The 21,693-nt window shown below is 42.7% G+C and overlaps 1 protein-coding gene across 2 annotated transcripts; it reads right to left on the minus strand.

The window, feature by feature from the left end:
* Positions 1–415: 415 nt before the first annotated feature.
* On the minus strand, positions 416–19,831 carry LOC141085642 (axin-related protein-like). Of its 2 annotated transcripts, XM_073571181.1 has the most exons (12): positions 19,219–19,831; positions 17,510–17,635; positions 16,473–17,113; positions 15,591–15,713; positions 14,949–15,036; positions 13,698–13,838; positions 12,626–12,894; positions 12,004–12,198; positions 10,332–10,511; positions 9,431–9,523; positions 3,572–3,733; positions 416–3,478 (listed from the first exon to the last, which is right to left on the minus strand). In XM_073571181.1, exons 2-12 carry the CDS (start codon positions 17,612–17,614, stop codon positions 3,352–3,354), a joined length of 2,124 nt encoding a protein of 707 aa, XP_073427282.1. In that variant the 5' UTR covers positions 17,615–17,635; positions 19,219–19,831; the 3' UTR covers positions 416–3,351. The 2 variants fall into 2 exon arrangements, with proteins under 2 accessions (XP_073427282.1, XP_073427283.1); XM_073571182.1 differs by lacking the exon at positions 9,431–9,523.
* Positions 19,832–21,693: the final 1,862 nt, after the last annotated feature.

The following is a 21,693-nucleotide window of genomic DNA, read 5'->3' on the forward strand; positions in this document are numbered from 1 at the left end:
ACTTTTTTTCTCCTTTATTTTATGTGGAAAAAAATAAAAATGTCAAGCAAAGGAAAGTTTCCAAAAAAATATATTTTTTTATTCCAGCTTATTTTACATTTTGTAGAATAACAAAAAGTTTTAAATTTATACACCTTAATAACTCTGAAATATATATATATAAAAAAAAAATGTATTTATATTTGTACATGTGAATATAATTCAATATAAAAATATGAATTACTGTATAAAACTGTCGAATATTCGGCTACCAAAATGTAGTTCATTGCTACAAGAATTAAAAAAAAAAAAAAAAAAAAAAAAAAAAAAAATGCAGAAGTTTCTTTCCCTGTAACAATTAACACCATCACCTTTAAAACAGGTGTTAGAAAGAATGAATGAATGAATGAATGAATGAATGTCCCAGTTCGCCACGTAACGGAGACAAAAGCAATACTTTATTAATATGAATTATTAAATAGTAATCTTTATATTTATAAAAACATTTACAAATTGTATTCTAGAAAATAAGTTATTTCTACAAGTAATGCTGGTACTTGTTAAATGTAGGAGTTTGGGAAAATATCTGCACCACATCGGTTTTTCAACCAAGAAGTAAAGCTTGCTACAAATGGGCCTCGCTCACCAAAAAGAATAGGACTTCTAGTTTGTCAACAAATAAAGTGCAGAATGTTGTACGCCCATGTAATTCAGGCTACCCAGCCACCCTGCTAACCCCCATGGAAAAAGAGAGAAAGAATAAAAATCCACCAGTATCACAAGATACTTGGGCCATGTTCACATGTTAAGTATTTGGTCAGTATTTTACATCAGTATTTGTAAGCCAAAATTAATAGTGGGTGAAAAATGTTGAAGTGGTGACGTGTTTCTATTATACTTTTCTCTGATTGTTCCTCTCCTGCTTTTGCCTTATGAATACTGATGTAAAAAAACTCAAAATACTTGACGTGTATACGTGTCCTTCTAATGAGCTTGGGAAACTCAAGGGGTCTTCTCATCATAAAATGGTCTTGTAGAAACAAGAAGCCTTATTAAAAATCATCAAGAACAGAAGGATTTTTAATTCTGTAGTTGAATGCAACCTATCACCGGTGGCCGGTCTCCCAAATACGGAGAGCAATCCTTGTAAGATCACTTCATATGCCCATCTTCGGTGCCCCAGAGACAATTGAATCTGTGGAGCAATGGAGAACAAATAGTTTGTGCTACCAGGGCAACAATGTTCAAAGTTCAAAGTTCGAACAGGAAGCAGAGCGGCTGAGGAGCGCTGCGCTCAAGAGAAAATATGAGACAACCCCTACAAAGCTCAAGTTTGTGCTACCAGGTCAAAATGTTCCAAGTTCGAGGTGGAAAATCAGGAGCGCTCTGTTCTCCAGCAAAACAGGAAGCAGGGAGGCTGAGGAGCTGTGCGTTCAAGAGAATATATGAGACAATACCTACAATGCTGAACCACGTTCATAGCCCTCTGTTGTACTGAGAGAATCCTAGCGCTTCTGATTTCTATCAAAAGAAAGCAGCAACATAGCAAGACATATGCCTAAAAGTACGTTATGGGTTTCCAGAAGATCTTGATTCCAAGATTTGAAATGAACCTCTCACTTCTTACAGTCTATCCTTTTTTAAGTGGTCCACTTTCGGGGATGGTCCAGCATACAGTAGAAAAGGATATTTTTTTCTATTTTGCACCACTATCATTTTCACCTGTACCACATACTAAGACAAGCCAACGCTACAGTCCTGAACAAACGAGTAAAGAAAAAAGAAACCCAAGTTCTGACCCACCTTTTCATACGCCCTGGTTTTAATTTATAAACCACTGAATCTTGATAGTGCACAGGTGTAGAATTAATAAAAATACCATTAAATGAATAAATGGCATTCTTACTGTGCCCCAAACAGCAGGCCTTCCAGTCTAAGCCATTCTGCTGTACACTAGAACCATAAAATACTGACATTACAGCAGCCTAAGGTGAGACTGTCCAACGTTCCCATTTTTCTGGATAAACTAAAGAAAAAAAATTCACAAAAAAGTTCTACGTACTGTACCCTGGCACAGGTCAATATAGTCTACTTGAACACGGGTTGTATATAGATTCTTATAGGCATCAAGATCCTCACTTAGAAAATACCCAGACCTTTATTGCTTAAATAAAAGGCGTTTCTTTTGTTGTGGTTACAAATTTTTCTACTTTATGTATACAAAAAAGGCAGGAAAACCCTTTAATATAATCAAGGGATAATGTAAACCCTTAAAACAGAGTTTAAAATGGTTTCTATGGCTTTGATTATCTATCTCCAAAAAAGTTTGATCACTTATTTCAACAGTATCAATAGAGAAAAAAATGCCAATAGTCACGTGAGCATGCGTTCTTATGCGCCTTCAAATAGTTTTTTCTTTTGAAATTTCATCAGATCAGTATAAATTGTTCTTAAAACAGAACTTGGATAAGGGTATGTTGATTCAGAACAATATAACCCATATAAACTAGTACCGGATATAAAAGTAATATTACATAGTTTGTGAAAAATTCATGTAACAAAAACAAAAGTTCAGATGGCGATATCCCTCTCATCAGTATGGCGTAAAATCCTTGCAGTACAATCCAAGCAAGAAAGTCACCAGCAGTCCAAATAGCAGCAGTTTAAATCATCTCTTTTGCATAGCTTCATAACCAGAAATGAAAATGTGGTCTCAGAAGACTTGGACAAGTCCCTCTACTCCAACTCAACAAGCACCATTTTGCTTCTCCAACATCATCTTCTCCAATTTTCCATTTTGAGTCCTTGAATTGTTTGATAAATGGGTTTACATTAATCCTTTGATCCACAAGAATGGGGTATCCAAAGATTACATAGTGGTATTGCATGTAAACGTAAACGTTCTAGATACTGTAGCAAGCTGGCTGTTGTCCATCAAAATCAAGCTACTTGCTACATAAATACACATTGTTATGTAGATACAGTGTACCTGAATACACATAGTGGCCAGAAAAATCCAGGAAATACATTTCCACTTTTTGTGGACAGGTTTTCCCGTCACAACCCTTAACAGGATCAGGGTCAGCAATTGCCTCTTAGGAACCATAGATATTAAATGCACAGAACTGTGAAGTACTAACTCTCTACCTTCTCATTTTGAGCATTTCCAGGCTTATCTCCAATTCCTTCACATGTGCGTGTCATGAAAAGACCACCAAACTTCATGTGGTTTCCATCATCTCATTCCATCTTCTTTACCTAGTCCCAAGAACTTCTTAAGTCAAGAGGTCCCATTTGCCTCACTGTCTATAAACCTTCACGTCTGAACAGCCACAGTAAAACTTGACCTTCTCTCTTGCATGCACTGTATGCTTAGCATGCCCTTTCCACCTTGCAGATGATCTTCTCTTCATACAACGGCAGGACTGCATTCTCCTCAGATATCTCTTGAAACACAGCATTGCATTCAAACTCTTGACTCTCCTTTTTGAAGTAATATCTGCAAAAGACAAGCAAGGATATTTAGTGGCCGACGAGGAGAACCTGACATTTCTTTTACAATATCAGATGAGACCCCAGACATGATACTTACTTGTAACTTCCTTTCTTACTGAGAAGCTCTTTAAATTCTTGCAAAGTCAAGCTAGGCTCCTTTGTTCGAATCATGTAAGGAATTCTTTCTCCACAGAAGTAGTAGACAATCGCTAAACCTCCTTGCCCTTGATCACTATTCATCTTTTTTGCAGACTTAAGCCTATAAGAAATTAAAAAAAGAAAAATACATTAAAGTCAATGTATTAAGGTTCTTAATCTAACTCTATAAGCCAGACTTCAGATCAGAAGGCTTTGCTATATTGGTAATGAAGCATATCATTTTCGAAACGTATTCTTATGTTGGGCTCATTTTGAGTCTCGGGTAGTTATTTAGTTCTGATCGTCAATAATGGCCACTGCGCAATAGGAGTGGAGGGCTCCAGTTTATTATGGGTTGTAAACCACTTTCAACACATGATTTTGAGCCTTAAGGGCTGACTGGCAGTGTGTAGGGAAGGTGACCTGACGGACGGACGGACTAGTCAGAGTGAAGAAAGATAGGTTTGCACAGTGTAGGTAGGAGACAGTGATTACAGTGGGGAAACAACTAGAAAAGTGTAGTGGACGTGCAGTACCTTGGGATGACCATTAGATGGCAGGGTGGAGTGTGAGTAAAGGACTTTACAGCAGCTTAGGGCTTTAGAAACCGTTGGTCATGGGGGGCGTGGTGACAGTTAGTGACAGTTTCAAGGAACCGGGGAAGTTATAAATTCTGAGGGAGGGTTCCAGAAAGTTCCAGTCCCCAGGGGGAGCCCAGGTGACAGGAGGACTTCGCCAGTCTGTGTGCCCTGAGGAGAATCCGACCAGGGGGACTGAGGAGAGGAAACGTCAGGGGGGTGGTCCTGACAGGGAAGGACCGCAGCAGAGACAAGGCTCTGGGTGGAAGACACCGTATGTGTAACGACGAGACTGATTAGTAAAGTGCTGTTGGTGTACGGGCCTAAGGCGGCCACAGTAACCGAGCTGTCAGGATTGTCACAGTGTGAGACGGGACGTGACATGTAAGTACGTCCCTTGTGTAACATACGGTGTTGAAGCGGCCCTGAACACGGAGGGCAGAGAGAGATATCGCGGTGTACCGCGAGGACCGTCAGTCGGACGGTGTGAAATAAACTTGGACCTGTTGCACCCAGAATCTGCCTCATCGTGTCTTTGTATCATCTCTGCGCGGTAAGAAGTGGGATCACCCCCTATCACCCCCCCCCAGCTCGGCACCCCACCACATTTGGCGTAGTCGGCAGGATCGCCGCCGCTAATACCTCATCTTCTGCGGCAGACCTGCCTCAAAAAAAATGGAAAAGGACTTAGTCTACTCAGTCTGGAATACAATTACCGGTGGATTACAATTTGTTTACCAGTGGATTACAAATGAGGAGCGCAGTGACGAATCTGTGTGGCCAGTAGAGGATCCGGGGCGGTACCAGAGACAGTGCAGTATGGCAGCGCTCCTTCAACGCAGAGGCGAGGTCCGGGTGTTCGCGGTAGTTCCGAATGGATTGGGACCCCCTCCAACGTACCCCCGTGGACAGCAGTATGTGTCCGGAGGCCGACGTTTCCAAGCATTGGACCCTGACAGGTGGGTGGAGAGGCCTACCAACGCTCCACCCCGCAGAGGGAGTGACACCGAAGGAAAGCCTGGGAGCGACTGTTTGGCGCCATTCGATTGCTGCCCACCGGACGGTATGAGATGCTGCGAAAGTCGGGGTATTGGCCGCCTAGAATGGCAGTGGCGGCAGGAGAACGAGCTGAGACAGAAGACGTCATCTTCGGGTCCATGGACAAGAAGAGGAATCTATGCGGAGCCCCTGCGGAACCAGAAGGAGCGGCCGCCATTGATACCGACGGAGAGTCTCCTTGCGGAGCCCCTGAGTCTGGAGGCTAGGCCCGCTGAGCAGCAAATTGGAGAGCGGAGGCTGCGGGATGATCCGTGCGGTGGTGTGACGGAGGCCGTGGCGCCGAGGAAGGTGAGAGTTCCCCCGGCCTTGCCGACAGCTTCACAAGCGGCCCCTATCATTTTGCCACAACACGCAGCCTCCAGTGTACCGGAAGGCCCGGCTGCGGAGGGCCCTATGCTATACGTGGAATTGAGCAAGGCCCTAGCTCCCGTTCCCGAACCTTCCCGCCCGGAGTCACCAGGGCGGGGCTTATTTACAGAAAGCGCGGTTGCGCTCCCTCGGCCGGTGTCAGCCTCATCACCCGAACCGGCCGTTACTCCGGCTTTGCTGGGAGTTGTGGATGCGGCCTACCCTGTGGCCGCGGTGAAGCCAGTATTGGAACCGGCTGGGGTCTGTTTATCGGGCCCTGTGGACCAGCCCTCCGGAGTCACGGCTGCTCCCATCCGCTACCCGGCCCCAGCGACTGCTGGGCCACAGATATCATCGGCCGCCTCTACCCCACGCCCTTTCTCGGCAAGGTCCCGCCCACCGGACTCTGGGACTGGTGCGGTACCCTCCGTTTGGGTTGCGGAGGTTATTAAGGGAAAGAAGACACGGGAGAAAGCGATTTGGAAACAGCTGCATGACAAGGGGGAGGCTGGCATGGCAGAGAAGAGATCGCAGGGGCGGCTGGTATACACCGACCTCGAGAAGGGGTACGGTTTCATCCGTGATAAGACTGGCCAGAAAGTGTATGTGAACGTTGCCTCTATACGGCATGGCCGGGCTCTGGAAGTAGGGGACTTGGTCTCTTATTATAAGGAATACTGCCCCCGCGGGTATTATGCGGTGGCAGTGCTGGCGGAGCCTGAGCAAAGCGGACCCCCGTAAAAAAAGGACTGTTATGGACACTCTCGGTTCCCCCAGGAGTTCCACGGCTGTGGAGCCCTCACCTCTGTCCATTGAGAGTGGTATAGACTGTCAGGAGTTCGAGGCACCGTTGTGCAGATTATAAGGACAGTTGTATTTAAAAAAAAAAAAAATGTTTTGTTGTTATCTGATGCAATTATTTTTTTTTTGTTTCTCTCTTTTCTTATGTTTCATGTATGGAAAGCAAACGTAAAGTTGATTGCCTGACAGAGCGGGGATATGTAAAAGAGAGGGAGTGTCCATGTCCAAGGAAGGGGGAGGGAAAAGGAGTACTGGCGTTGTTTATTGTTGAACGTTGAGTTTTAAAGCAAAAGAAAATGAAAAAAAAAAAAATATAAAAATGGGTACTTGTGCTATTATAAAGTTGTTTATTGTATGATATGCCAAAGTAAAATGCAACAGGTCCGAGTGCGGGAAGGTCCGAGGGACCAAAGGAAAGTGTGAGATCCGGTAGGGATCTACGAGTTGAGGTCTGGGAGACCGGGACGCCGACCATGACATGTAATTGAAAGAAGGAAAATGAATGGGAAGATGTGAGAAAGACAGCCGTCCTAGGTCAGGTCCCCAACACCACGGACACCCCTGAAGAAGGAAAGGCGGGCGCCGGCAATGATCTGGTAGGTGAGTGGCCTCGATCATGGCGTACCGGATAGTGAAAGGTAACAGTAGGGGAGAGTAGGGGAAAGATACACGCCGTAGAGAGAATACGGGTGTACCTTGCCCAATTTGAAAGACGTTGTCATGTGGCGTGCGCGCTGGTGAGTAGCAGTAGGCTGCTCAGAGCATAGTGCTCCCAGTATGGTTCGGCCCCCGCAGATAGTGGGTTTGGCTCAACTTCTGGTCCGACAACAGAATGTAGGTGTAGATTCAGAACGACGAAGGCAGGGATGACGATTGTCGAGGACGACAATGGACAAAGGAAGGGGGAGTGTAGGGAAGGTGACCTGACGGACGGACGGACTAGTCAGAGTGAAGAAAGATAGGTTTGCACAGTGTAGGTAGGAGACAGTGATTACAGTGGGGAAACAACTAGAAAAGTGTAGTGGACGTGCAGTACCTTGGGATGACCATTAGATGGCAGGGTGGAGTGTGAGTAAAGGACTTTACAGCAGCTTAGGGCTTTAGAAACCGTTGGTCATGGGGGGCGTGGTGACAGTTAGTGACAGTTTCAAGGAACCGGGGAAGTTATAAATTCTGAGGGAGGGTTCCAGAAAGTTCCAGTCCCCAGGGGGAGCCCAGGTGACAGGAGGACTTCGCCAGTCTGTGTGCCCTGAGGAGAATCCGACCAGGGGGACTGAGGAGAGGAAATGTCAGGGGGGTGGTCCTGACAGGGAAGGACCGCAGCAGAGACAAGGCTCTGGGTGGAAGACACCGTATGTGTAACGACGAGACTGATTAGTAAAGTGCTGTTGGTGTACGGGCCTAAGGCGGCCACAGTAACCGAGCTGTCAGGATTGTCACAGTGTGAGATGGGACGTGACGTGTAAGTACGTCCCTTGTGTAACATACGGTGTTGAAGCGGCCCTGAACACGGAGGGCAGAGAGAGATATCGCGGTGTACCGCGAGGACCGTCAGTCGGACGGTGTGAAATAAACTTGGACCTGTTGCACCCAGAATCTGCCTCATCGTGTCTCTGTATCATCTCTGCGCGGTAAGAAGTGGGATCACCCCCTATCACCCCCCCCAGCTCGGCACCCCACCACAAGTGCACAGAGGCTGCCAAGGTTCTTGGCATTGAGAGTCCTGTTTACACAGAACAATGTATCGCTGAGGACGATGTTTCTTTTTATGCAGCGTAAAAGATTTTACCCAATGAGGTGATTGGCAGCCTGTTTAAGTGCCAACAAGATCCTGAAATGAGAGTTCTTAACCACAATTATCTTGTAGTGTAAATGGCCCATCAAGACTTGCATTGCTCACACTGATCTTGGTGAGGGGGCGTCCTAGAGTCAGACACCTCTTAATAAATCAGGAGTGTCTGAAGAGTAGCGTGCGCTCACCACAAATCTTACCTCAGTTGGGGCTGAAGTGAGATCTGCGGCATAACAAATTCATGACGAGAGGGGGTTACCTCTCCGTCCAGCCCCAGCTTGACCCACTTTGCCGGAACTGGGTAAATAAGACGCAAGAACGCTATAAGTTCAGATGCACCAAAATTGTGACTTTTCAAAGCTTTTAATGCCAAAACTTTGGCGAAAAAAGCCTTGACGAATCAGGCACTAATTTTAGAAGGCCAAATTTCCACAAGGACTTTATTCTACTGTGTATTTTGCACACACACCAAAAAAAAAAAAAAAAAAAAAAAATAATAAGAAAATCTGCAGCATATTACAGAAAGTTTAAGCAAAGTGTTTGGAATTTACTGAAGTCTCCTAACCATTATGCTTCTTTTTTTCGTTCACACTGCAGAAACTGGCCTTGCTTTGCCATTTTGAAATCAATGAAGCAAAAACCATTAAATAAAAATGCAATAACAATTTAAAAATATGCACCATCAAAAACGCATCAAACACTCATTGTGGGAACTCGGGCCTGAAGGGAATAAAGTCTATTGACGATATGTCTTTTCTTTTACTGTAATCTACCACTGACATGGTCTTGATCATAATACCAAGTTCTAGCAATGCCATGATGTCTGAAGTCACTAGTGCACAGCTATATCTGAATCTGACAGATTCTGACGAGCTGCAGACACCTATATGTGGTTCTTGTGATACTGGTTGGGCCATCAGTGGGAGTTGATGGGAGCTCTATGTATTGGCTGCCGGCTGCGCTGTTTCCCAAAGAACGAGGATGGCACAATGTGATGATAAAAAGGTGTTTTCTTTCTTGAGTGTAGATACATCAACGTGTTTCAGGGTTGCACCGACCCCTTTTTGGGAATAGTTCACAGTACAAACAGTTTGTACTGCAATGATTTAAATACTTTTAAAAGCCTGGCAAAGTCACGTCATTGCCTCGGAGGAGCCACAGAGAACCGCATGTGGTTCCCGTGCCACTTGTTGAAGGCAACAATGCAGAGTCAGTTACCACTCTGCATGAGGATACTTACTCTTCAGACAATTTCATGGTGGAGAAGACAGAAGATGAAACGCTATCTGCAGCTTTGCCTTTTTCTTTAATAAGAGTTGCCGACTGCACACACCTAAAACAAACATTTTTGAGCATGTGAACCCAGACAGCTGTGTGAGATTTTTAGGCATTACCGTATTTGATTTCCATGTTTGCCAAAGTGCTTGATTGCATTTAAGATTAGCTTTATGAAATGGGTAGTATTAATGCTTTACAGCTTTACAAAGAGTAAAAATGCTCAACGCTCAGTTACCGGCTAAAATAAAGAAGCAATGATAAGGGTCACTCTGACTATACAAGGTAACACCCTCTCTACTGTCCGGATTCCCTAATACAAGGTATAGGAACGGGTCACTTTTATGAGACAACCTTTCAACTTTAAAATTTAGAATTTATCATAAGGGAAAATAAAACATCCAAAAGCAAAAAAAAATATATAAATAAAAACCATATAAATAGGCAACACTTTCAATGGTATATAATAACCTATGAGTTGCAAACATTGAATTTTATATAGTTGGTCTGTCCTTAGGGACAGATGTTCTGCACCCCCACCGATCACATGTTGTTGGATTTGGCTGGATGTGCCCAGTTGCAGCGTGGAACTACACAGCTCCGTCAACTGCATAGGGGCCGTGGCCAGATATTAACATACACGCCTATAAACTTAAAAGTAGACGAATACAGTTGAGGGAGCCATGCACTACAGCTCCACAACTGATCACGTCCGGTCGCGACTGGAATCGAAAAACAGTTGGCAGGTGAGTGGTGGGTGTTGCACATCCACCGATCAGATATTGATGACCTATCCTAAAATATAAAGTTCAGGACAACCCCATAACTTAATTGCATTAACATGAACACATTCATTATAAATGTACCTGTTCTTATGAAGTTTGGGAACTCTTTTGTCTTCGACAAGTCGCCGACGAGCTTCTTCCAGTTGATCCAAGGTGTTTGGTGCAGTAAGTGGAGGCATAGAAGTATCCTGCAGGAAGAGGTGCGCAGGCTGGGATGCGGTGCGATGGCTCGTTTTCTTCACTTCCGGGCAGTGGCTTACACTGTAATAAAGATGAGATATTAAGAAGTGAGCACGAGCAAATAAACTGTCCATATTACAACAGTATATGCTTCCAACAAGTATGTTCATACAAATTTTGAGGCAGATCCTCCTCCAATCTGTCACAATGATTTAACAAAATCTGAATGTTAAATATGGATTTAAAACATTTAATATTAATCGTTAAAATGTCACGATACAATAAACATAGAAATCAGAACTCCCAAGAAAAGCAGCCAGACATGAATGCACCAAATCTGGGGACTGATTACAATCCAAAAAATTACTATGTTTTTGCCCATTATGCCCCAAACTATAGGAGTTCCAAAAATTAGAAAATCGGAACAATCTCAGACAGGTAGATGACAGAGACTCCAATGTTGCAGAAAAAACCTCCTATGGAACAGCAGACCAAGAACCCATGAAGGCAAGTATCCATGCCAGGAATAAGACTCAGTATGCCATTTCAAGAGAGGACCGCCTCCCTACACGTTTCATCCTAGAAGGACTCATCAGGGGATATGGCAGCCAAGGCAGGAGTGCTCCACCATCTCAGGTATTGCTCAAGGGCCTCCCACAAGAGCCTCCCCCACCGATCATCTGTTCCTGGATTTGGCTGGATGTGCACAATGTGGGTGGGAGGCCATTGAACAATACCTGAGATGGTGGAGCACTCCTGCCTTGGCTGCCCCTATCCCCTGATGAGTCCTTCTAGGATAAAACGTGTAGGGAGGTGGTCCCCCTCTTGGAATGGCATACTGAATCTTATTCTTGGCATGGATACTTGCCTTCATGGGTTCTTGTCTACTGCTCCATATGAGTTTTTTTCTACAACATTGGAGACTCCTCTACCTACTTGGTGAGATTGCTCCAATTTTCTAATATTTGGACCTCCTATGGTTGTTTGGGGCATAGTGGGCAAAACCATATGTACTGATGGTCTATAAATTCCCCTATGTCCAATTAGGTTTATTGTACTGCATTGCCAGTGGAACTGGTAGTTTTTTGGCTTGTAATCAGTCCCCACTTTTGGCGCACTCATGTCTGGCAGCTTTTCTTGGGGGGGGTCCTGATTTCTATGTTTGTGTCGTGACAATTTAATGATTAATATTAAATGTTAAGTTTTAAGTTCCCCATTTTTCTTATGATATTGGGGGAGCCATGTCCATTGACTACTTTATTTTCACCCTGTATTGCTTACTTATTACTCTAAATGTGGATTTGTTACGGGTTTTAATGCCAATATACCACAGATTTCATACTATTCACTGAAAAGGGCGTAATTTCTATTGAAAATCTGCAGCACAAGTTGAAAAACGTTACATTTAAAATCCGGATACGGGTCAATTTTTGCTGCAGAGTTCCACCTGGAAATTTTTGCTGAAAGTGTGCATCACACCCACACATGTGAACGGACCCAAAAATAATTGTTAAAGAGCAATACAAAGAAAAAACACACCACACAAACGCTAAGAGGCCCTTTTGTCTCGCACCTAGTGTTTGTATCACGATTATGTTTTTTCATCATCTTTGCGCTGTCTAAAACCCACTGCAAGACACTTTGGCTGCGTTCTACTTCTTGCTCAGGTGAAAGAGGCGTAGTTAGACAAAGAGAAGAGCTTCCATCATCCAGTTTATGAGGTGGGACACATCCTTCTGCCTTTCTGTAATTTCTTGTTCCCTGGGAACTAAGAAGGATGACAGATAAGAAAAATATATTTTTAAGTTACAAAACCTATAATATGTTGTCTCATTTTGGTAAACAGGTATAGATGCAAAATGCTTGTTCATTGCCCTTGCTATTGGCCACCTCTCCAACCTGTCAGAGGTACCAAATCTTAGGCAAGGAGAACATGCTTACAAACACTTCCTTTTCAGCTTGCAAGCATTGCTCTGAAGATGAATACAGAAAACATTAGTATATCGGTGATCCGTCAATGCTGCGGCTGCTTACAGTGTGGTAAAGTGCACTGTCAGTGTTTAGAAGCGCACTGCTCCCACCAACAAGCAAGAAGCGGAGACACAGGGAATACAAGCGCTCATGAAGAGAATTGAAAAAAAACTCTAAATCATGAAGAGGAAAGCACAACATTTGCCATCAGCACAGGTACCTACCTAATAGATCCCCTCTGCTCTCCATTCTGTGTGACAGGTGTTTCCATTCCTGGAAAAGCCTTTGGTCTTAAGTGGGAGGAAGTTAAGCTTTGACCTTTAGCTTTTCTTTGAATGAAAGGCGACTGTGATCTAGGCGACAGATTTGCTGGTGTCTTCAAAACTCTTGAAACGTGGTCATCCAGAATGGACTGAGGGTCATCCTCAATAGGAGCAGCTGGAAGAGCCTCCTGGCTGGATGCAGGTAGGTCATATTCAGGTTTGTCTTCTTCCTGTTAAGATACAATTGTAACATTTGCTAATTTTGCTCCTGTAATTTATCATTTCAATTGACAATAGTGACTTTTTTTCCAAAGGCCAAACTTAAAAGTATAAAGTTATTAAAGTAACTGAAGCTCCTCCTAAATCTTTAGGCTGAACCTTGCCAAAAGCTATTCCAGTAGCATTCCCTGCAGTACGTGCCTCAGCTTGTCCTCTTGTCATACTGCCAGGTACATAAATGTATCACATTTGCTACTTATCGCAGAATTAGAACTCATTAACATCATATTGTACATGCAGAACAATAAAAGCTACTAACACATCAAGGAGAGTCATTCATGAGGTAGAGAAACAGCTTAACTTCTTTGATTAGTTCTAAAGGGACACCTGACCCTTTTTTCACTGCAGTTTTTAATTGTTTTGTTTTATATAAAAAGGGGGACAATTTTCAGCAAATTTGCAAACAGAGCAAGGTAAAGTGTTCTCCAGGCACCTGAAAATGTACAGGACTCTTTCCTGTTTGGCTGGAGATCAAAATAGTGCTGCATTTGACCTACAGCCAGTCTATGTAGACAGGAAACAACAGTTGTCTCAGGGATCAAGGATCTTCATGACAGTCACATTTTTGGGCAGCTGAAAGGTTTATGCCTAGGGAGGGCACAGGGATAAGTTTTATGATGCATCTGAACAACCTAAAACTGATCACAAACAGCCGCCTGGATTTTAGCTATGGAGCTAACAAATAAAATTACAGAAAAGTCACTGTCTGCATGTGGAAAGTCAACTTCAACAAAACAAGACTTTTATTTTGTACCTCTTTTAACCTTTGTAACTTTTCATCTAACTTTTCTTCCGCATCTCTTTGTCTTTTAACTTTTTCCAAAGCTAAAGTGAGTTTTGCTGCAAACTCTGCAGGGTTACTTGGCATCATTTCAGCTGGTGGGCGCATTGTTCTCTGAGGGTGGGAGGGAAAAAAAAAAAAAATAATGAAGACTATGCATTAGGAACAGGTACAACTTTTATTTTTAATGAAAATATGAATTATTAATGTAAGGGTTGAAGCACTTTCACCAGTGTAGAATGCACTTTTTTATTAAATTGCATCCTCTATTATTCCAATAAGGAGCGGTGCAAAAACAAGGAAAATTGGAGTTTCACTATAATGTATATGAAAAGAAAGTCAGCACTCGCCCTTCTTTCACAAGATACTTCAGTCCTTGTTAATTTTCATTATTTGGACATCTAGCAAAAAAGTGCAAGAACTGAAGTATCTTGTGAAAGAAGGGCAAGTGCTTTCTTTTCATATAGAAAATAAACCAATTCAACACATTATACATAAATAATGGTCAAAATAAGGGTCTATGGACAGCACAGTAGTATGGCAACCATCTAATATAAGCTGTTCCAGCCTTGCGTCCCCATTATGGGGCATCATTAGGCACCAATGACTGTCTACTGAGCTACATGGTTATGCTGTGTGGATATGGTCTAGAGCAGGAGTGCACAACCTGCGGCACAGGGGCCAAATACCTTTCTATGTGGCCCTCAATTATCTGACCACAGACGTGCCTGAATGTGTCTGGTTGCTATAGATACACATTTGGGAGTGAAGGATTGTCAGGTAGCACCATAGGTATGGGCAACTAGTAATGATGCACTATAGGGCCATGCCACCATCTTGAAGAGGAGTAAAGTAGAGAATTGACCATGCATGAGCGCTGCCATCATCACGTAATTGATAGGAGAAAGGAAACACTTGACTGTCAGCGTCTCGCACAACCTACAATGTAGAACTGAATCCATGGTCCAATCCTTTCTGGATTGTGAAGGAACCAATAGGTAGTCGTCCCAAAACTGGAATCTGTCCCCATTAGATCTTTATGTTGTGACGTTAATGACCTTTTATTACGGTCGATAGGGGCTAGTTTACTCTGATAAAATGGCCCTCAAACCAAAAACAGTTGGGTGCCCCTAGTCTAGACAATATAGTTGCACTTAAGAGTGACTTAATGGAAATTCTAAAGTTAATAAAACAAACTTTTTTGGGACTTTTCATAAAACTTACAGGAACAAACGGCAGAGGCACTTGACCATTGGCACTAACGCTTCGATGGATTTCTCTCTGCTTGAAGCGATATGGCGGGACTCCATCTCTGAAAAAATACAAGGGAACATATGAGGAATATAGGCACAATTAAACTATGATATACTGTAGTTCATTATCACATCCATGTCATCTCAAACATACAGTAAACATGACTATGACAACCCAATTTTAATTTTTTGCCTAAATATGCCGGGAACAAGAAGTGACAGAACAAATATCATGGGTTCTTTCTACTATTAAGGCACCATAGATCCAAGTGCATCTCTTCTATTTGGAGCCATGCACTTGGCAACTTCATCAAAGTGAGCAGCAAATTCCATTCATTGTCTCCAACAATAGGAAGATAAAAAGCAAGAGGCCGCGTGTTTCTTGACCTGTACCCTCTGGCAGTCTACTTGTTGAAAGAACCAAGGCCGGCAGGACCACCTGCCAAAAGATGCCTACACATGTCCATGCACGCAAATTATTTTTTTGCATCTTTTTTCCTCTTGGATCATTACCTAGAATACGATCATTTTTTTTAATACATACATCATATTGATTTATATGGTCAATGACGCCAAGAGAGATTGATGAATGCAAACCAGAGAAGATACTTACATGCTACTATCGGTGACGGACATGCTGTCTTCTGTTAATGCATCGCTTGAAATCTCACTGTCATTTATGCTAGCTGCAGGAGCAAAGTACTGATAAGCCGACTCAGTTTTTTGAAGGGGAGGCCTAAGAAAAGAAAAAAATTGAAAAACAGATCAGATGAGATTCTAGGAAGTTATGCATGGTATGAATGACGACGTTGACAGTCACCATATTCTTCAACAAGAAAGAAGATTTGTTGACTACACAGAACATGTCGTTCTCAGCCACCTTACTAAGCCATAGATGACCATGGTAGGAGCTTGACAGTTTTTATTTTACTTAATGACAGGAAAGTTAGTGTTGTCCACTTTTGTTTTGGATGTCACTTTGGACAACTAAAAGAAAAGGCGCAAATTCAAATAAATATCTTCCAAACTGATGTTGCTAAGATTTACTATCTAATCCAGCCTAAGCCATAAAAAGGAATAACTGTTATAAAAAACAGTCATTATAAGATAAGAAGGCTTTGAAACAGCAAGGCATCTTGGGAGGGAGGGGGAAGTGTAGAGCAGAGGAAAAAAAAATCCCGGACCGCTTTATAGATGTGGTTCTTTGATCTCTGGAGCAGGGAAAGATTTTGTTCACATCAAAGATATGTGAGCTCAGGGAAAGGAATAACAGCTAAGTTAACCTTTAACACAAGGAGGGGAGGAACAGAAACAAAGAAATATGCTGAAAAAGTTCCAGAGAACAAACATCAAAATAAGCTTAAATGAGGGGAAAAAAAAAAAAAAAGAAAAAAAAACCCCATCAACCTATGGATAAAAATGATTATCAACCACAATACAGGGAAATTTAATGAGCAGCAGAAAATTACACTGACGACAAGAGCATGGGTCTCACCTTTGGCTTCTTGGTGGTACTCGTGTGAAGGTACGGTTTAGTTTACCCATGGTGCCCAACCCAACAGAAGTGTGCGGTAATCCATTGTATTCCTCTTCTTCAGCCAGAGTTGGAAGTCCAGGTCCTGGGCTATCAGGGGTGGGACTGTCTTCAAAAGTGTGAGCATATTCCCTGCATATATCAGACTGCAAAAAAGAAGGAAAGGCCTCCTGCTCCATGGCCTTTTGGATCTCCTGCTGTGCCTGGTCAAATACCGTTTTATTGAGTTGTTGGTTCTTGACACAGTCCTTAACATGGGCCCGCGTGGACGGCTTTAAGCGCCCCGAAACAGATTGGCTATTTTGTACATACCAACGATAGATGGCTTTAGCTGTCTTTGAGGTTTTGGGTTCTGCTGGGTCCATAGCTCGAAAGCCATTACAAGCAAACCAGAAACTTAGAAGATCCACTAGCCCCTTACCATCCAGGTACATACGAAAAAGTGTTGCCCCATCCTGGTCATCCAAAAGCAAATTCAAGGACCGGCCCCATCGTGAAAAACGAGTGTCTTGCTCGACACAACCTTCCGCTTCTCGAAGAGAATCGTCTTTGTATTTCATTTGTTGTTCATAGTGATGAGGGTCCATTGCAAACTTCTCAGTCTTTGGGGTGGAAAAAAAAAATGAAATGGGTCAGCCATGTATACATTATCTACTGTCAAACTGTGCAGTAACTGCAATCGACTGGGGCTACTTTTACGTTAGCTACACTTAAACTATGCTTAAGGCCACGTTCACATGTTCAGTATTTTACCTCTGTATTAGTAGCCAAAACCAGGTAAAATACAGAAGTGGTGACGTGTTTCTATTATATTTCTAATCTCTTTTTGTCAGACTCCTGGTTTTGGTTGGGGTAAAAAAGTGACCAAATACTGAACATGAACGTGGCCTTAGTCTCAATTATAACTGTTACCTCTTAAAAGTTAATATACGAGTCTATGTAGATATCCTGTGCAAGCAAAATGAGCATCAATAAATCCTCCCATAGTGTTCCCATACCTTGTAAGTTTGTGTCTCCTGGCCTGGCACTGGTGGGCGCAATGAGGTCTCCCTGAATATCCGTCCTGAGTCTGGCATACAGGTCAGCACCCCAGCAGAACTCATGGCTGCCTGAAATTGATGCTCCTATAAAGGGGAAAAAAAATGTACCAATTAAGATATTTTATCAGGACTTTGTTTTTGCCATCATGTTTGCTACATACATTGTTATAAATCAATAAGAAATGATAATTATACATGAACTCTTGGGAGGATTCCAGAAAAGTTTAGGTGCAATGCTTCAAAGTTGCCTAAACAAAGTAGAGGTGGCCTACTTTGGACATCTTTTAACTAGTAGGGAATGTTCCACAGTGGTCAATAACTTTGTAAAAAAAACATTTTTTTAATAGGTCTGTCCATAGTTTATTATAAGGGTCCATCAGCTGACCATACCCATGAGATATCTGCAGATCCTGCTCTTCATGGTAGCATCAGATGTGTAGGACCACCACAGACATCAGCTTCTTAGCAGATTTCACCAGTTTTCTGCTGGATTTGCCAATAGTCTGCATAAGTATCTGACATTTATGGCCATTTTTTTGTCTAAAGATCGATAAAAGTAATTAAACTCGTAAACATTTGACATTAAAAAACAACTTTGGTTTGGCCTTCTGAAGATTATCAGGGATCATTAGGCCTGCATCAAGAGAAGAATCCACTTATGACTACAGCCTATAACTCCTCCGGAACTGCAAGGCTCTATTACAAGTAAATGGCCATCTGGGAACCATTTTCTTCCTTTTCAACATGACTTACACCATACACTGTCGCCCTGTAGAGTTTTTCTTCAAGAGAAATTATTCACAACAGGTGGGCCAAAGACTCTCTCCCTCTCTTCCCCAGCATACCAGAAAATGCGTCCAATATATCCAGATGTTTGAAACCATTTTATAGGTACAAGTTCACAGACATTTGTGGATAAGGGGGAAGCTAGAAGTATTTCACCAATTCTCATGAAATCCTATACAGATGAGGCCCTCACTGCCCCTTCTCTGCTGGGATGCAGATCACAGGGAAAACTTTTCAGGCAACCCTGTGACAAAGAGTTAATTTGCAGAGATCTGAAAAGTCTATGGATGAAGGAGTTTCATTGCAAAATGTCACATTTGGGGTGTGTGTGTGTGTGTGTGTGTGTGTGTGTGTGTGTGTGTGTGTGTGTGTGTGTGTATTATAATATATATATACATACACACACACACACACACACACACACACACGTGTGTGATGAAGGCGATATTGGTATGAAAGCAAATATCGTACAGTTCTACACAATAACAGATTAAAAGGATAGGACTAGAAATGGGGAGGAGGGGGGGTCTGCAGGATCCATTACAAACCACATGGAGAAGAAAGTGGACTCAAAAAAGTGCAATCAAGCTTTCAGGTAATAGTATAGAGAAGAAGAAGAAATAATCATTATGAAGAGAGGGAGACAACAAATCCTGCCCACCACATAGGAAACCAGAGCAAACCCTAGGAAGTCAGGAGAAGAGAAGAGTGGTAAACATCCCACCCTAACACACAACACTGAGGGTCTAAATATAAACATATGTCCCTGCAGCCCAGCCAGCACCGGGGGGGCCCTTGGGACAAGCCTGGACACTTATGGGGGCACCCCAGGGTGACTTCTGCAGGCCCTCCGCTCGCACAGCGACCCCTGAGAACTTTACCTTCAGCTTTCAGATCAGGTCTCACTCCGGATTACAAATCCAATAATCCACTTGCCCAGTGAAGCTCAGTCATGGTCGCAAACATTGAAATAATCCAAAAGAGAATCCAAGTTGCAAAAAAAAGAAGAAAAAACCATGATCCAGCCTGGAAAAGGGGACGGGAAGAAGCCAGGAGGAGAAGAAGCTCACACCTTCCTGGAGGGAGTTAGGACTGGAAGGATTTCTTCCCTCTCCCTCCTCTCTCTCTCTGAACTTTTTTTTTTTTTTAATCAAAACCAAAAAGCCCTTTTTCACTCCCCCTGGGGACAAAGCCAAAGAACAAAGGGGTGTTATGGCTTTAATGAAACATCAGTGGAGATCACTGAAGGCTGCATCCTGGCAGAGCGGTAAAAGTGCAGCTCGGCAAAAAGCAGCAAAGCAGCCGAGGAAAAATCCCTCAGCTCGTCCCGAGCCTTCCCCGGCACAACCATGCGATCTTCTGGCTTTCTGGGCCCGAACAGAACAGAGGGGATTTTTGCAGGCGATCTTCAGTACTTGTCTGTGAGAGTGTATCTGCAAGGACCTGAGATTTCTGAATTCCTTTCTTAAAGCCAGACTCCCCCCTCTGGTTAAGAAAAAGAGTCCTTTGAAGGCAGCCGGACCAATGAGAGCAGAGAGTCTCCAGCAGCTATTCCTTTCATCCCATCTTCAAAGAGCCTTCAATCACATTTAACCCCTGAAGTGCTGCAGAGGAAAGCAGCTTGCAAAAGAAAAGGGGGGAAGGGAGGGAACTTTTTTTTTTTTTTTTTTTTTAACTTGCAAAATCAAACTGTTCCAGAAGAAGATGAGAAAGGCAAAGAAGAAGGAAGGAGAAGAAAAAAAATAATAAAAGGAAACAAAAAAATAAATAACACATTCTGAGCAGAAAAAGATGTGCTGGAAAAAAATCACATGCGCTTCACATTTGCGAATGATTAAGGAAGTTATTTTTTATGTTAAGTGGTAGCATCTGTTTTAATTCCTATTTCTTTTTTGTTTGTTTGTTTTAGACTGAGTGACCCTAAAGTATTTATTTTATGCTGCAGCATGGCAACACTTTTGTTTCTAGCCAACAAAGTGTTAAATCTAAATTGTATCCCCCCCCCCCAATATACTATGTCACGCCCAACACATTTATGAGTTAACACTACTTTGTCTTATCTTACATATTTAGTATTTTTTTATCTGGACCGTACACTAAGTAGTGGAGGTGTTTGTTATCACATATTTATTTATTTATTTGTTTATTTATTTAATTTATTTGTTTATATTTTTCCCCCTTTTTAACTCTACACTTGCCAGATGATGCCTCTGAGCCATATATTTGTGTTTTCTAATCAGTTTTACAATATGCACTTTTTCATTTGGGGAGGGGGCTTGATCTCAATGTTCTCTACATTCTCTGTCTCTGAACATGTTGTTTACAGCTTTGTTTGCATGGTGCGATCTTAATGCATTTTACTTTCTTCTTCACAAAGTCTTAAAATGATTAGAACATACAACACTGCTTAGAATATACAACACTGCCCTTCACCTCGCCAAACAAACCTATTTCAACACCCTCATCACCTCACTGTCCAATAACCTAAAAAATTCTTTGACACTTTTCATTCTCTACTCAGCCTAAGAGTACAGGCCCCAACCACGGAGCTTCGAGCTGACGATCTGGCCAATTACTTCAAAGAAAAAATTGACCAGATCCAACAGGAAATTATCTCCCAATCATCTCATACCATGCACTATCCTCCCTCCCCCACTGCATCTAACTCACTCTCTGATTTTGAACCAGTCACAGAAGAAGAAGTAATCAGGCTCCTTGCATCTTCTCGCCCAACCACTTGCACCAGTGACCCATTTCCATCACATCTCCTCCAGTCCCTTTCCCCTGCTGTCACCCCTCACCTAACTAAAATATTTAACTTCTCTCTCTCCTCTGGTATCTTTCCCTCCTCATTTAAGCATGCCATCATACATCCACTACTTAAAAAAAACCATCCCTCGACCAAAACTGTGCCGCTAACTATAGACCTGTCTCTAATCTTCCCTTCATCTCTAAACTCCTGGAATGCCTGGTCCACTCCCATATTATCTGCTATCTCTTTGATAACTCTCTTCTCGACCCTCTCCAATCTGGTTTCCGCTCTTTACACTCTACTGAAACTGCCCTCACTAAAGTCTCTAATGATCTACTAACAGCTAAATCACATGGTCATTACTCCATGCTAATTCTCTTGGATCTCTCTGCAGCATTCGATACTGTGGATCATCAGCTCCTCCTCACTATGCTCCGTTCCATTGGCCTCAAGGACACCATTCTCTCCTGGTTTTCCTCCTATCTCTCTGACGGCTCCTTTACTGTATCTTTTGCTGGCTCCTCCTCCTCTCACCTTCCCTTACTGTTGGGGTTCCTCAAGGATTAGTCCTAGGACCTCTCCTCTTCTCTTTGTACACTGCCCC

The sequence above is a fragment of the Dendrobates tinctorius genome, unplaced genomic scaffold, assembly GCF_039654945.1.
Source record: "Dendrobates tinctorius isolate UK_male_01 unplaced genomic scaffold, ASM3965494v1 ptg000028l, whole genome shotgun sequence".
Lineage (NCBI taxonomy): Eukaryota > Metazoa > Chordata > Amphibia > Anura > Dendrobatidae > Dendrobates > Dendrobates tinctorius.